The sequence below is a fragment of the Poecilia reticulata genome, chromosome 19, assembly GCF_904066995.2.
Source record: "Poecilia reticulata chromosome 19, P_reticulata-male-v2, whole genome shotgun sequence".
NCBI lineage: Eukaryota > Metazoa > Chordata > Actinopteri > Cyprinodontiformes > Poeciliidae > Poecilia > Poecilia reticulata.
This window is the reverse complement of record NC_088848.1, coordinates 22901500-22918235: the sequence shown is the minus strand read 5'-3', so window position 1 is coordinate 22918235 and position 16736 is coordinate 22901500. Positions and strand designations below refer to the sequence as shown.

Genomic DNA, 16736 nt, shown 5'->3' with positions numbered 1-16736 from the left:
AAAAGGTTACAAGGATGTATTAATGGATCCGTGATTTAACGGAGCTGTGTGGACTCCCTTACCCCCTTCCTGTTTCAGGTCTGAGCCATGTGGGGATGAGCCCCAGCTTCCCACCAGGTCTTCCCAACCCTCTACAGCCAGTCTTGGGGTCCCTCAGCCAAGATCCTAACTCCCCTCTTGTGGTTCTTCCTACAGAACCAGGGCCTCATCATCCTCTCGGTATGAAAAGCAGACTTTCACAGCAACAACAGTATGCATAATGATTGTTGTGTACCCAGGCTTACTGCCTTGCTGCCTCCTGCTTTCTTCTCATTTGTACAATGGATGCTGCTGCTGCCGGTCCTCTCTCTGAGTTTTAGTATCACTGGCTAATCATAATATAATGCTCAACTAAGCCCCTCTGTCAGAGGGACAATGTTTTATTGCTTTGTTAATGGGAGCTGCTATTCCATTGCCCCCTCTGCATGTGCCTAACATTACGCAAACCATTTGAACTGGCGTTTCATCCCTCTTGTGGTAGAGTGTAGAGGTGCTTAGACTGTGTGTGCATGTTAAAAGTCATGTTAATGTCTAAAGCAACATGTAGGGACAGTGTTACATTTACAGTTATGGTATAGAAATGAATAAAAAAATGGATGGAAGTCCATGTAAAATCCTTGTGAAGATAGAAATAAATACTACATGTATGTGTGTGTGTGTGTGTGTGTGTGTGTGTGTGTGTGTGTGTGTGCGTGCGTGCGTGCGTGCGTGCGTGTGTGTGTGTGTGTGTGTGAGGGGGGGTGCGCATGTGTGTATGTCTGTCTGTGTGTGGATGATGCTTTGCAAACAGGCTGTGAAATTTAATTATCTCCCGCCTCCCTTGACTCGCTCTGTGAGAGTTCCTGCAGAGAGGGGAAGTGCATCCACTGAACCCTTCCCCTGGGAAACATTAGCCCACTCAGGCTAATCTCACAGAACAAAGGTTCCCAGCGACAAGCCAGCCAAGGAGGGGATGCGCACGTGTGTGTGTGTGTGCGTGCGTGCGTGCGTGTGTGTGTCTTTGGGTGAAAGCCTGCAGGTTTCCCAGCGAAAAGTGCCATGTCCTCAGAAAAAGAAAATTTCTGAGGACAGAAATCTTCTGTCCTCAGAGTTCTAAGGGGTGAAACTAGGGGGCGTGACAAGATCACACAATATTAAAACCTCAAAAATTTTCTTGTTAAAATGAAGCAGTATTGTTATCAGCATGTAGCTTTAGCTGGTGAAGTAAGTGTAGGATAATATGAGCCCAAAATATAAAGCCATATTTTTTTAAGCTTGTATCTCAGTGTCTATGTTTGAGACTAGAAAAAATGTTGGCCTGTAGTGTTAATGGAGTGGGACAATAAAGGCTGTTTTTGGATTATCTGTAGGTGAAACAAACGTTGTTGATGGACAAGAACATTACTACAGTTGGGTAGTAATGTTGGGTACAACATGCGTCTGGACTTAATTTTTATAACACACTGTGAGAATCTTGAAACCTTTTTTCTATTTATGAAAACACAAAAATAATAATTTTCCAGGCATTTTAGCATTTAGAACTGTATTAGATTAAGCAAAACATAGTGTTAATCAAACCTGGACCCAATTATTTCATACTGGTTACAGATTGGTAATTGTAACTGAAACCTTGGCTCTATTTATGACAACAAAAAAATGGGGATAACTATTTTTTCCCACCAGATCTTTTTCTCATTTCATAAAAATGTTAGAATTTATCAACTCATCTTGTGAGCTGACAAAGTCATTGTAAAATATTGCTGCCTACATGTAGTTCTAAGTTATCTAAGTTTGTTAACATTCTCAATCTATCTCAGCAAAGGTCTCAGTAAAGTCTCATCTTCTCCTTTGGTTCTTCCTCTAGATGTTCTGGAGCAGTCAGGTCTCTGGCCTTCGATGTACGGAGCCAGAGGAGCACCCCCTCACCTGCAGCCTCACCCAGTCTACTCGCGCCCCTCGTTTCTGCAGCAGCAGGATCTGTACGCCCTGCAGCATCAGCACCACCAGCAACAGCAGCGAGCTATGGAACACATGCAGCGACTACCCTTAGGACAAGTAAGATTGGCCTTCAAATAGTGAGATTCAGAACAAGTCGGAATGTTGTAAGCTGATCCATGGAGCCAACTTCCTCTTTCAGGGAGTTAGGAGTGGAACACAGTAAAATATTTGTTGATAGTGTAGGATGTAGGACTGCACAATGTAAGGAAAACATATATTATTGATGATATTGCTTAGCATTGCAACCAGATCCTTTTGCAAAAAGTAATCCTTGAACTAACTAGAATAAACTTGAATTTCCATGTTTCCAAGAATTCTTGCACCACCAATCTTTTTCATTTCCTTATTTTAAAAGAGAAAACATGACACAATCACAATAGACGACTCGCCGAATGGATCTCCGACTTCCAGAACTCCATCTTCTTCCTCATCCTCTGCCTCCACCCATGCAGCAAAACCCTTCGCTCACACCCCTCCTCTGCCTAAGACCTCCACACCGTCTCCGGGGCTGTGTCCAAGCAGCCGGCAGTCACCCTGCTATCACTCGCCATCATCGCGTTTGACACACCCGCCAAATCCCCTGACTCCGACCCCGAGCCCAGCGGCAGCAGCGCCACGATCTCCGGCCCTCAGCCCTGCCCCTTCACACCTTTCTAAAGCACTGGAGAGAGTCAGTGACAGAGGAGAAGGGCAACCACCTCAGGACTACCCCCAGTCCTTAGAGCCAGGTGGGTTAACAGAAGATTGAGAGATTGAGATAGAAAAAAACAGTCAGGGTTACTAAAACATGGTGTATATCTTTAAAACATGGCTTCCTTTTAGTTTTGCAAAAATTGTTTGAAGCAGGGCCTATGCTTCATATGTCCTTGAGTGTATTTGTGAAAGCTAAAGAGAGACAGTAGGCTGGCCAGCCATTAAGGTCAAAGAAAGCATATGGACACTCTTTGTGTTGCATGAGTGCAACCTGCCAGGTGCACACGTGTGTCACAAGAGGAAGGTCAGCGATATCTTCAGACAAAGCCTTCTTATCCTTCAGGGGTCCTTGGAAAAGTACAGGTGGAAGGATACACATTCATCTGGCTGTGTTGTCAGGGGGTGGAGGGATATCATCAATAAAATGAGAGTGAGGTGACAGGGCTGCCGCAGCAATCATAGGAAAACAGCAGGGTGTCATCAATATCCAACGTAGATCTATAAACTCACACTTCTACACACACGCATGCATTCTGTATATTTAATATACACCAACACACCCAGTGTTTTCTGCACCTCGATGTTAATGTACTATGTCAACTGTAATCACATGCTTCATCTTGTCTGCCTGAACAGAATGCCAATGAAGTTAAGGCATAGAAGCTAGGTCGGAGTTTACTTGTGTACATTTTTATGTGTCTTATGTCAGATTTCTGACATGTAGAACTACTTTTAGTTTTATGTCAAACTTTGACTTTTGCTCTCACTTTATGTTTCCACCAGACTTGCCACCTGTATATAGCTTCTCTACAGTTTCCATGGGTTACAAGGCCGGGCCTTCACCTCCTGAAGCGCGAGCGGCAGAGCAACCTTTGTTGGAAGAACAGCCAACAGCGTCTGAAACCAAGTCTTTCTTTAAACAATGCACCATCCAGCCTCTCACCGAAGAGCGAGCAAGGGAAGAAGAGAATATAACAAACTGCAAGGTGGAGGAGTCCGAGAATGAATCAAAAGGATGCTCTATCTCTGAACTCCAGAGCGCTCTTTCTGGATCACCGTCATGCCCTTTCCAAGCTCCAGTTCCTGAACCATTCTGCCCAGCAGGCAAAACCCTGAAAGTGGATGTTCCTTTGGGTGGCCTTACAGAGCCTCAGATGTCCAAAGAGCAGAGAGATGATTGGGAGTGCATCAAAGAGGATGACATGGGGGATAATGAGAGAACAGAGCCTGGACCAGCTGAATGTACTGTCTCTATGCCTGTAGAGCCTGCAAACGGGGAGCCGGAGAAGGATCAGTACAACGAGGAAGAGAATGTAGAGGTGGTTGAGGATAAGGAAGAGGAAGAAGATGGGAGTGGGAAAAGTCCAGATGAGGAATTGGTAGAATATTCTGTTGTTTCCCCCTCTGCTGACCCGCTCCCCTCTTCCACTATGACAACAGCAGCCCAGTTGGAAGGGGCTTACATGTGGAGCTTGGAACTCTTGATTGCAGCGGCTCTGTGTGCCACCAGAGATGCCTTGTACCCGCCAGCACCAGTTGTTCAGACCCCATCTCCTTCTTCTCACCATGGTATGGAAATACTGGGGGAACTAGCTGAGCTGGAGATCAAGCGAAGGAGCAGGGAGTTCAAAGAGAAGGAGGAAGAAGGTGAGAAGAACTTTTAACTACCATTCTTAAACTGTTTTTACTTCATATTTGAGACCTTAAAATTATAACTGGCAGACAGATGTCATATGTATGTGTGTCTGCACTGAGGTGAAGAGATCATGAGAGTGATCTCATGTAAGGCTGAGGTAGAAGTGTAGTAAGAAATACTGATACCTATAAGTGAGGGTTAGAAGTCATCCATCCATTTTCTTGACACCCTTGTCCCTTAGTGGGGCCGGGAAGGTTGCTGGTGCCCATCTCCAGCTAACGTTCCGGGCGAGAGGCAGGGTACACCCTGGACAGGTCGCCAGTCTGTCGCAGGGCAACACAGAGACACACAGAACAAACAACCATGCACACACACACTCACACCTAGGGGTAATTTAGACAGACCAATTAACCTGACAGTCATGTTTTTGGACTGTGGGAGGAAACCGGAGTACCCGGAGAAAACCCATGCATGCACAGGGAGAACATGCAAACTCCATGCAGAAAGACTGGGGCCGGGAATCGAACCCAGAAGCTTCTTGCTGCAAGGCAACAGCTCTACCAACTGCGCCACTGTGCAGCCGGTTAGAAGTCAATAAAATCAAATATTTTTTGACATTTTTGTATAAAATTTGTAAAAAATTAGTGGTAGCCTTCAGTCTGCAGCTGCTAATAGATTGATAACAAGCTTCGGAGAAATGGAAGGACGAAATGCAGGGGTGACCAACACTGTTCCACAAAAAAACACTGTATGCTGTTTCTGGCATCTCATTAGGATCACAGGAACGCGATGATGGAAGATTCACAGGCTGTTGTTAGAATGTCACTATTTCATGAGCTTAATTCTATTAGTAGACAAAATTACATGTGCTGAGACCGCCAGCTGTAGCAATCCATCCTTGATCAGCTGCAACTCGTGATAATCTCCAAATAACGGTGAGACTTAAAAAGGAACAGGATGTACCATCTTTAATGCCAGTGGACAAAATCCAACGGTTTCCTTCCCTGTTGGCGGATTTAGAGTGGATTGACAAGCTATAAATGATAAATGGTAAAAAAGTTGTGACTAATCTAGTGGCTTGATCCAGACGGTGGCCTCAGAACATGTTCGTTTGTGTGGCAACACTAACGTTTAGCTGAGAAGACAGAAACAACCCAAACACTGACTGCATATCTGCCAATCTGAATGTGAACATTTACACTTTGACTTGTTTTAAATAGCTAAAATCAGCTAAAGGATACGACATCAATATGACTGCTTCAGATCAATGAACTGTTACTGTCAATAACCTGCAGACATTACTTCGTTCCAAACTAGCTCTTTGAGGCCAGAAAATTAGATTAAGGAAGAATAAAAATAACTTAAGCAAACCCAAAACAAAAGGTGGCCTGGGAGACGTGTGAAACACACATGTGTGAAATCCAGATGTCTATAATGTCACACACAAACCCTCAAAAATGTTCCTCTAACTGTCCTGTTTCCTTCCTTTTCGCTCCCACTCTCAGCTGCTTCCCATAGAACTACATTTCCCCCCCTGGGGGGAGTAAGTGTGTGTGTGTTGAGTGGTGTGTGTGTGTGTGTGTGTGTGTTTTAAGGGAACACAGAGATGGACAAACAAGCTAAGCTTCAGACACGATCCAGGACACACATGCACAGACTCTCAGCCCAATGTGTCCCTCAGGCTCTGTCGTCTTGCTTTGCTAATTAGACCCTTTCCTTTAAAACACTTCTCCTGTAAGCGCTCCTATTTTCCTCTCGTCCCTCTGAGAGAAAGTGTTTTTATTTATGCCAGCATCTGTGCGTGCGTGTGTGTGTTGTATGCTTGCCGTGCACACACCGGTGTATGTGGCTAAGCTGTTAAGTAATCCCAGATGAATCCCTGCTCTCCTCCGTCAGAGTCCCTGTGTCTCTCAACCAGACTGCCTCCTCCTGCCTCTCCTCCTCCTTTGTTATTTTTTCCCTCTCACTCGCGTCTTCTTTTTTTTTTATAAAACCAATGTAATCTTGTGTGTAAATCCAGCCTCTGCAAGCCTTGTTGACGGAATTAATAAGTGTAAAAATCATAAGTCGCTCAGCTGCTGCAAAGAGCGATACAGGCTATGTGAGTGTGCATTTGTTTACATGTTCGTGCGCGTGCTTAGCATGTGTAATAGGTGTGAAATCAATAAGTCAGTCCCATCCGGGGCGTGGAAAACACCAGATCCCAGTGCGTTTTACTTAAAAAGCAGCTCTGCTCTCATTGCTGAGAATGTTATTAATACAGCTGGTGGGGTTTGTGTCGCTGTGGACGCGATTGGGAGAGGAAATCGATCCCAGACAGACGAGGTTCTGATGGATATCTCAGCTTTTTACCAAAGATCCCAACTACAGATTGACAATTCAGCAAAACCATTTGAAAGAATCAACACACCTAGAGTTAAACTTTAAAAATCTGTCAGTGTCACACTTTCCTAATTTTCTTTCATATATAAATTACATTTGAACAAAGCTTCCTGAACAGTGACGCAGTTACATGGTACTGAATCAAAACTTTAAAACTTAATAACACAAAAAACACAAAGTTTTATTTTAAATGAAAAAAACTCCCACTCACTGAAAATCGAAAACAAGTGATCCAATTTTTTAAAAATGTAGTTAATTTGTTACAAGTAATCAAATTAAGGTTATCCAAGTAAATATATTAAGTTTATTAAGTTGTCATGCTAAGCAAATGTAAATAAATTAAGTCTGATGAAGTAAATCTGATTACATGTAGCAAATTAAGCAATTTTTTTAAAAGTTACATTCTCTTTTCTTTAGTGCTCCCGCTTAGTTTTTTACGGCTATAATTATCACCTTCTAAATTCAGTGACTCTCTGTGCTAATAGCACAATATATTAGACCTTTTTGTTCTGTTCTTTATGGAAAAACACAAGCTGATACTAGCTGGTGGGGACAGTCTGCAGCTTTTATGTTACTAACAGCACAATTGTTGGCAACATAACATCAATTAAAAAGATACATTCACATTTTTACTGACATGAAATCAGACCAAAAGCTCCCATTTTAGGTTAGCTAGAATTACCAAAATGATTTCTGTTTACTAAATGCCAGAAAACTTAGTGAGAACATTTTTCAAAGATTTTTTTGGAGGTGACAGGCCAGCTTGTGATACTTTATGCTTTGTAAAGTCACAGAAAAATATTGTCACTCCTGCATTTTCTCCAGCAACTCCTTAAAAGCACTTTGAACAGTAGTAACAGTATTTTTTTATTTATTTTTTTAATTTCCGGTAATTAGCCAACACCTGGTGGATATGCTGCTTGCAGCATGCCAGCTGCAGTTTTAATAGTTTTAATTCCATGCATGATGTTGATACTGAACTGCAGAGCTGCTCTAAGCGTCATCACAAGCTGCGTTTCCATTAACTTTAAAATTGTACAATTTGATGTTTCAAAAGTAAATTTGCTTAATGAAAACACAGCAATTTCTATAAAAAAACTTTCATATTTTGATGTAAAATTCCAGTGCTAGAATGAGGTGGTTTATTGGCTGTATCAAGAATGGTGAATCACATCATATGAGTCACGTGATCAACAACTGGAATTTTACTACTGGCAGAAACAACAAAGAAGAAGACAGGAAGTGGTTTGAGGATCACGGCGCAGAACATTTTTCAATGACTTATTGCGTGAACAAGCTTATTCACATGTGATTTTAATTGCAATTGTTGTTCATTAGAAACACTGCAATTGCAAAATAGTGTTTTTTTTCATTAGCAGAATGTCAACAAACACTTGTGCATATTCGTAATGGAAACAATCAGATTTGCTTTGATTACCTGTCACGTTGAAGCAGAATAATTTCCCCACTGTGGGACAAAAAAGGAATTTCTATTCTATTTTAATAAAATCAAGTGAATTTTTTAGTAGGCATTTTTTTCAGGCAGCTAGCCAAGCAGTGTGCAGCAACAGGTGGGGGAACTGCATTAGTCCATACAGCCAGAGTAAACTCCAGTCACCAATGCTCACCCACACTCAGAACATTTTGCTGTTTTTTTCATGTCACATCCCCCGAGCTACCTTCTATTACAGCCCTCAACTCTGTTAGTGACACACCATGGTGTTATTACTGTGTGTGTATGTATGTGTGTGTGCGTGTGTGGGTGAGTGAGTGGAAGGTACGTATTGATTGCGGCCATCCTCCATAATACTACACCAGGCGTGGTGATGTCAGCGGTGATGTCATCCTGTCAGGGTAACCGGAGCGTGCCATTGGCTCTGTGGAGCTTGACACACGAGACGACATTGACCTCTGCGAGCCGGGACGGGCCTTCCCGCCCTTCTCTGTCCGCCGTCCTGAGCTCACCCGTCCGCGCTCCCTCTCGTTTTCTCCGACCTCTCATCCTTCCTGCCCTCCTCGCGCTCCTCTTGATTCCCGCCTTCCCCCTCGCCGCCATATCCCGCTATGAAGCGCGCGCGCAGGTTTTAATAATGTCAGGTGTCAGCTGGGCAGGTCTTGCTGTTACCGCGCGCGCAGCCTGCGAGTGATCCAGCGGAACCTCTCTCCTCTCGTCTTTCTCCTCGGAGGGAAAATTGGATTCTGTCCATGTCCATAATGAGAAGATGTAGGAGAATAAATAGATAGCTCAATAAACACTTTGCCTCTTATTGCTTCTCCTCCCCTTCAGTCCTCACCCCCTCCCTGCTTTTTTCTCACCGCGCTGCAGTCCTACCTCCTTCCTCCTCCTCTTCTTGCTCCCGCCACCCGCTGCTCTCTTTCTCTCCATTTCTCCCACACATACATACGCTCGTGCAGCTTCGTGTCTGCGGAGCTCAGCAAAAACTGTGTTCCGAATGAGTGTGTTGTGTTTGCACAGGTTTGTGTATGTGAACCTCCTCATGAATATTCTGTTTTATCTGCTGCCGCGGTGACAATGACAGAGTTAATGACAGTGACAGATGTAGAGAGCCCCCTCCCCGCTCCCCTCCTCACCTCCACCATTACTCCCCACTAGATGTGCGCGCGCCTGTGTTTGTGTGTACGATTAGGCAGGAACACAAGTATACATCAAATAAACTACACAGCTAATATCATAAATATCACCACTTTTCAGGGCGCAGTTTCACCGCTCTAAGAAAAATAAATCCGCTGAGCGCTCACCGTGTTTTACAGCGAGGCGCTCGTGTCTGAACTGAAACCATCCATCTCACGCACAGGTGAGGAGACGCTGACCTTTGACCTTCACAGTCTGGCGACGCTGGCGGCGGCCCGGGCTCTGGAGATGGGCGGTGGTACCGTGGACTCTGAGTCCGACCGGCAGTGTCCTATCAGGAAGAGGTTAAACCTGCGCCGGAAGTGCAGCTGGACGCCTCGGCACGAGCCGGTGAGGCCTTTGGAGAACGTCTCTTTTCAGAAGCATGAATCATTCATACTAAATTGTGGGTTGCTGCTGAGTCGAACAATAGAAACGGGCCTTGTTTTTGACAAACAGAGCGCGGATCTTGTGGCGTTTCCTCTTTGTCTTGTTAGGATTTTATCTAATTGGCCTATTCCAAACAAATGATTCAATTGTTTTTTTTTTGTTTTTTTTCTTATTTTGTGATCATCTTACTTGCATTTGAAAAAACAACAACAACAACAAAATATGGACATGGTTTTGTGCATTTTTTTTATTCACCTCTCTTCACTCTGATGTCCACAAACAAATTAATATCAGTATAAATCCAATTATTCTGCAAAGGCTTTAGATTACTGGTGAGCCATTAGTGAATGAAGAGCATCACAAAGACCAAGAACCAGATCAGACAGGTGAAGAGGTTAAAAGCAAGGTTCAATTATAAATGAATATCCCATCACCTAATTGGAGAACATCAGCAAAAATACCAAAACATGGCAGTCTGCTTAAATTTAAAGGGCCACGGTAAAAAATAACACCAATACTCAAAAAATATCCCATCTTACTAATGGCATAGTATACACTGTGTGAAACATTTGCAATACAAGTAAGAGAAACTCATTAAATGGATGAACTGAACTATTAATATGGAGAAATTTGATAAGTTGATCAGGCGCCACAGCATCCAGGGTTCGATTCCCAATGATGGGGCCTTGGCAGCTTCTTTCTGATATAATGCAAATAAAAAAAAACTATAAAAAAAAATGTAACAAGCGACAGAGTTCTGTGATGCCGTCCTATTGTTTTGGAGATCCCGAGTTTGAATATGCTAATTAATAAGTCCATTTTTAAGAGTTTACAGAGACCACCTGCATCTGTTTGCATTTTTCTGGCAGGCCAATCACAGGCCTGCGCTCCTGCAGAGATGCAGCACTGTTACCACACTTAAAGAGCTGATTGAGATTCTGCTCATTTTCTGTTTCCCTGGCTGTGAACAGCGACCGAAGAATTCAGACTGAGGCAGAGCGACTTTTAATGTGGTTAGCTGGACTGAAACATCTGAAATTATCCAATTATTACTAATATTTAAATTTGTAGGACTAGTCAAAAATTAGTACAGTGCGAAATAACAGATTTTACAAGAAAAAAAATCTATATGGTGGACTGATGGGGTTCCTGTTGGAGCAGAAACAGAAGTTTGCTCCCCCAGCGGTGGCTCCAGCTGCTCCATTGTTCAGGCGCCTCTGGCACTGAGAGAACCACTACATTATCATCCAGGCACTTTTATCAGTGAAATGCACACTATGCCAGATTGTTTTGCATATTCAAAACTTCAGTGGAACAGTTCATCTCTTTGTCACAAATATCACAGTCAATAAAAAAAAGAAGATTCCAGTTTAAACGGAACATTTGGATAATAAAACCGGTTTGGTTAACACACGGAAAGAAGCATCGACACGCCTCCAGGAATCACTTCACAGTGCCTTAAAATAAGGATCTCCTTTGAAACTCTTTTTTTTAAAGTGACATCATGTTGTAAATATGTTTTCCTGTCTTCCAGAAATCTGCATTTGAGAGCAGAAGATACTCGTAAAAAAAAAAAAAAAAAAAAAAGAAAAGACAAAAAAAGATGCCCTAAAACCTGCATCATCAACACACCGGCCAAAAAATACTCACTGGTTATATATTCAGTGCTTGTAGGACTGAGGATTGTCCACAGCATTATAAATTCCTCTGCTTTGTGTGTGTGTGTGTGCGTGTGTGTATCAGGTGTGCCCAGTGAAGGGCTCCATGGAGACGATGGGAGGGGAGGAACTGGCCATGCGTGTCCAGCTGGCTGAGCTACAGCGCCGCTACAAAGAGAAACAGAGAGAGCTGGCCAAACTACAGAGGAAGCACGACCACCAGTGAGCAGAATAACACACACACACACACGCACACACACACACACACACACACACACACACACACACACGCACACACGCACCCCCCCCCCCCCAACCAGACACACACTCGCGCGCACACCCGCACACACACACGCACACACACAGCCACACACACAAACATGCATGCACACACACTTTTCTTGTCTTTACTGAATTGGGCATTCCGACATTCACAATTGTGCTTTCATGCTGCATCCCCTCCTGATTTATTATGACTTGCTGCCTTTCTCACACTGGATGCATTTTGACCTGCAGCCGAAGCAGCCTGCCCCCGCCCCCACCGCCTGATTTCTGCTGCATTTTCAACCCCTCTCTCTCCTTCTTCCTCTCTTTCTCTTTATCACTCTTCTCTCTCTCCATCGTCCTCTTACTTTTCGTTGCTCCTCTCCCTGCAGGAAAGACGAGACGTCTCGTAGCCCCGCTCGCCGGGGGCCCGGCCGCCCCCGCAAGCGCAGGTCCACCCCCGGCCCAGCTGCCGCGGAGAGCTCCAAAAGACTCAGGTCAGTGCTCTGATACTGCGTCGGTATAATCAGTGTGATTGGCAAGCCCAGCTCATTCATCCTGATTTCTGTTTGTGTTTTTGGTGAAAGGCACGGTTGATTTTCAAGAAGTTCTTCTTCAGCTGAATTGATTCAAATGCTCTATAGCTGATGATTTGCTTGATTGGGCACTGGAAGGAGCTGCTCATGCACGCACGCACACACGCACGCACGCACGCACGCACGTGCACTCGCACAGTGGGTTATGTGATGGAAGCTGTAAGATGGCTGTGATTTTTAATGAGAGAAGGTAATGGAGCTGAGGGCTTCATTAATCATCATTAATCACTTTTAATCATATTTATCACTTGTATTGATTGTGTCCTGATTCCATGTGAACCACTTGCATATACTAATACAGCTGGACAAAGTCTGGATGTACAGTTATTACAGTGATAAATGACTCAACACCTCCCCCACCTGCAGCAACACGTCACCACACATTTTAGCACCTCAAACATGCTAACTTTTAAGCAGACACAAACTCAAATCACACACACACACACACGCGCACACACACACACACACACACACACACACACACACACACACACACACACACACACACACACACACACACACACACACACACACACACACACACACACACACACACGCATACACACACACACACACACGCACACACACACACACACACACACACCAGCATTCACTGATAAATGTGTTTTCTCATGGTGCCCCACCTCTGTTAGCAAGTGCACCCATCGCCTTGATAAAATGATTAAAGAAACTCAGGGTTTGTCACGGTTACCATGATTAGAAGACGCTAATGAAAATGACAATGAAAGCCTTTTGTCATAATATGCCGGCGTCACCGCACACATAGTCAGGCAGGGAACTTGTTTAATTAGCCAAGCTGGTTTCTACGTGCCTGTGCAACACGACGAATGTTGTCATTAACAAGCAATGTATCGCGTGTTTATGCTTTTATCTTCTCATGAAGATTAAGGGCAAAAGTCAACAATTAAAAAAAGTGAGAGAAGGAGGATCAGACAAAATTAAAACTGTTGTTTTTCTTTGCATTCACATGGGCCAGGCATAGCATGCTAATAATAGAGTAGCTTTCAGCTAGTAGGTTAAAGTAGCATCCAATTCATGTTGACAGAGCATACTCAGTTAGCCATGTTTAGAGACTTGACCCTCAGCCTGTCATATGTTTTCTAACATCATGTGTACATGCTAACAAAAGGTTTAGTTAGCATATAACATGTCCTGAGAAATTACATCAGTAGCAACATGGAATGGCTACTATCATAAACTAACAGGTATTAGTCATTCAAATGGGCATAAAAGGGCTAAATGTTGCTTCCACCCATCCATCCTCCCTTCGTCTTCCGCTTATCTGAGCTTGGGTCACAGGGTTACAGGTAACTCAGACATCACTTTCTCCCCAATGACTGTAACTCACTTTGGAGGGTCTCAAGGAGTTTGTCTGGATCCCCTTCTGGTGTCTTGGAAGATATGGCATCTGATTTCTAATCAGATGCTATATCTTTTTATTATGATGCATATAATCAGCATGGCCCTGGCTTTGTCCAGCAGCCAGCTAATGTACCCATGTTGGACACCCCAGATGATGGGGTGTGGAAGGGCTGACCACCCAGTGGTCACGCATGTCCCAACCGTCCAACCTGGGTCTGTGTGCCCCTGTTTCCTTATTCCACATGCAGTTTGCATATTTGTGGTGGTCATCTTTTACTAAGGTCTGTGAAACACATTTAGTCCGATCCTGCTTGCCATAGGAAACCACTTCAGGAGATAATACCATGGACAATATAACGTCCAGGATCATAGGAGTAGTCAAACTTTCCATTGTGTTAAGGTGGCTCTTATGATGTTGGAGTCATAAGTCATCCATCAGTTTTCCATTTCTAAACTCAATTCCGGTCTGTTCCACAACTAATGAAATCATGAAGTTGGCCTCGAGTTCAGCTGGTGGTAAAGGGCTATTTCACAACTTTTGTGGCATCTGGACAAACTTAGATCGGATCTCTGAGCCAACCTAAGGCATAACAGACTGAGCTGCTGCTAAGGGCCCCACACCAGCATGGGGCCCTATTCTGCTAGAATTCTCAAAGCATTAGATATACATAAGGAGCCTCTACTTGATAGGTTCATCCTCTACTTACCCACCGTTATCTCGTGAACTCTGAAAGCCACAATGGTATCTCTAAAAACAACAAAAGTGCTAACAATAGATGCATCAAGTGAAATAACAGATTTTTATTATAATTTCTAGTTGTAAACTCTAATATTGGTAATGCTGGCTATATAATGCACAAACATTTGGCACTGAATATATGCATGAGAAATTCTCTGTGATGAAAGATGTCAAATTTTATTTGGGCACCTAAACAAGTGTCTGACACACTGACTACCTGTAGAGTTGGTATCAAGCATCTTCCTGGATTTAACCTGAGATATTTTTTTCCTTTTAGAATAAGAAAGTTGCAGAGCGTGTTCTGACATCCAGGTGTTGGATTTATTTTGGTGAAATGAGGCTCGACTTGCTCTCGGCCTCACATCAGTTCCATTTGTATCACATTACAGTCAAACTGAAAAAGCAAATGACCTTCTGCAAAAGGGAAACCAGTGTGTTGGCTTTAAAATGATTCTATTATTTAGCAGGAATGTAATAGAGAGCGCATTCAGTACCTATTGCCTGTGATGCGATTTTGGCCCTTGAAGCTCAAAACGTGGGGGTGAGCAGCAGGGTCGGCGATGTGGTTTTAGGTTGCAGACTCCTCCTCTTTTTCCCCGCCTCTCCTGGGACCGGAGATGCTCCGAGCCAATCCTTCCCTCCATGGGAATATAGGATTCACCTGCCTCAGACACCAGCTGCTAACAGAGTGTGTGTCTGTGTGCGTGTGGGTGTGTGTGTGTGTCTGTGTGTGTGTGTGTGTGTGTGTGTGTGTGTGTGTGTGTGTGTGTGTGTGTGTGTGTGTGTGTGTGTGTGTGTGTGTGTGTGTGTGTGTGTGTGTTGGCTGCCTGTGGTGTAAGAGTCCATGCAGGCAGTGAAGGAAGGACAGAGTGAAAGAGAGGCAGGGAGGAGTAGTGTTCGATAGAGGTTAGTGTTTATCGATTGAGCCCTGAAGCTCCGGTCAACGGACAGAATCCCCCGAGACTGCTTTATCTCTCTCTCTCTCTCTCTCTCTCTCTCTCTCTCTCTCTCTCTCTCTCTCTCTCTCTCTTTCTCTCTCTCTTTCACTTCCCTTCCCCCACTAAACCTCCCTCCTGTTCTCTCTGTCTCTATCTTCAGTAGTGCAGCTTCGTTTCTCAGACCAACCCTTGCCCTTTTACATGATGATTCAGCTTCGTATTCACACGGCGGCTGAATATTTCTGTGTTTGGCGTTAAACCGCATTGGCGGTTCTCAAACCCTGCATCCCACCTCATGAAAAAAATTAAGACAGTGAGAACCAGTGGGAGGATGGAGAGACAATGAATGAACCATCATGAGATAAAAGTGATCTAAAAGGAAAGAGCTAGAGGGCATGGACTGTGGCAAACATTCGTCTAGCGAGAGGAAAGAAAACCTACCAGACCTCTTAAGATGTGCTGCTGTATCTGGCACCAATATGTTAACAGCAGATCCTCCAAATCCTCTAAGTGGCAAAGTGGAACTTCAACAGATTGAACTTGCTTGTTCGGGATGTCTGATTGAGACCTGGAGCATTTGAAGACCAAGTCAACACCTTGAATCTTGTTCTCAGTAGACTTAAACCATTTCAGCTTTGTGGCAAGGTGCATTATCCTTCTGAAATATACTATAGCTACATGGGAATGCAGTTTCCATGAACAGGTATAGCTGTAAACACGTAGGTAGTGTCAAAACAACATTTGACAAAGACACCAGGGACCAAAGTTTCCGGTCAGATCCTCATCCACACAGTCGTCTGACCATCACATCACTTTGTTTTTATCAAATTATGGTTGGACAATATTGCTGAAAAACTCATCACGATATAAGTTTGCCATTTTAGTCGATATTTATAATTGTCAGTATCAATAATTATTGATTAATTTTTGTTTTGTTTTAAATACCTGAAACACTTTTATCCACAGTTGTCTCTCCACGCCGCTGTTTATTTTTATGCAGGTACGAGGCGCAATGGCATGACTTAAAACTGCTCAAGTTACTCAACAGTTTGTTGCTAGATAACCAAAGAGTGAGTGAGTTAGTTGATGCAACCCAGTTAGTTTAGCTCAAAAAGAGAGGTTGAGCAGCTAACGTCTTTCCTGTGCCTTCATCTCCCAGATGTTTGTGCAGAATGCTGTGCGGTTCTGGATAAGAGTTCAGTGAATATTCTATCAGCTTTATCATCAAATGACATTGATCAAGTGTATTGCGATACATATTATTGATTCATTGTCCAAAATCTATATCAACTTTGCTCAAAAACTCACATTGCCCATTTTACTTGCTTCTGGCACATCAACATTGAAGACAGAATGTTCACTTGCTATCTAATATATTGAACCCGGTAAGAAGTACCACAATGAAAAGA

The 16736-nt window shown here is 43.6% G+C and overlaps 1 protein-coding gene across 6 annotated transcripts in view; it reads left to right on the top strand.

The window, feature by feature from the left end:
* Positions 1–16736, top strand: part of bahcc1b (BAH domain and coiled-coil containing 1b) — a 91836-nt gene that overhangs the window by 58994 nt on the left and 16106 nt on the right. For all 6 annotated transcript variants that reach the window (XM_081600168.1, XM_081600166.1, XM_081600164.1 and 3 more), the window contains exons 8-14: positions 79–219; positions 1883–2073; positions 2372–2744; positions 3493–4356; positions 9544–9710; positions 11493–11629; positions 12064–12168. In XM_081600168.1, the coding sequence (XP_081456294.1) occupies positions 79–219; positions 1883–2073; positions 2372–2744; positions 3493–4356; positions 9544–9710; positions 11493–11629; positions 12064–12168 (1978 nt within the window). The remainder of the gene's footprint in view (positions 1–78; positions 220–1882; positions 2074–2371; positions 2745–3492; positions 4357–9543; positions 9711–11492; positions 11630–12063; positions 12169–16736) is intronic.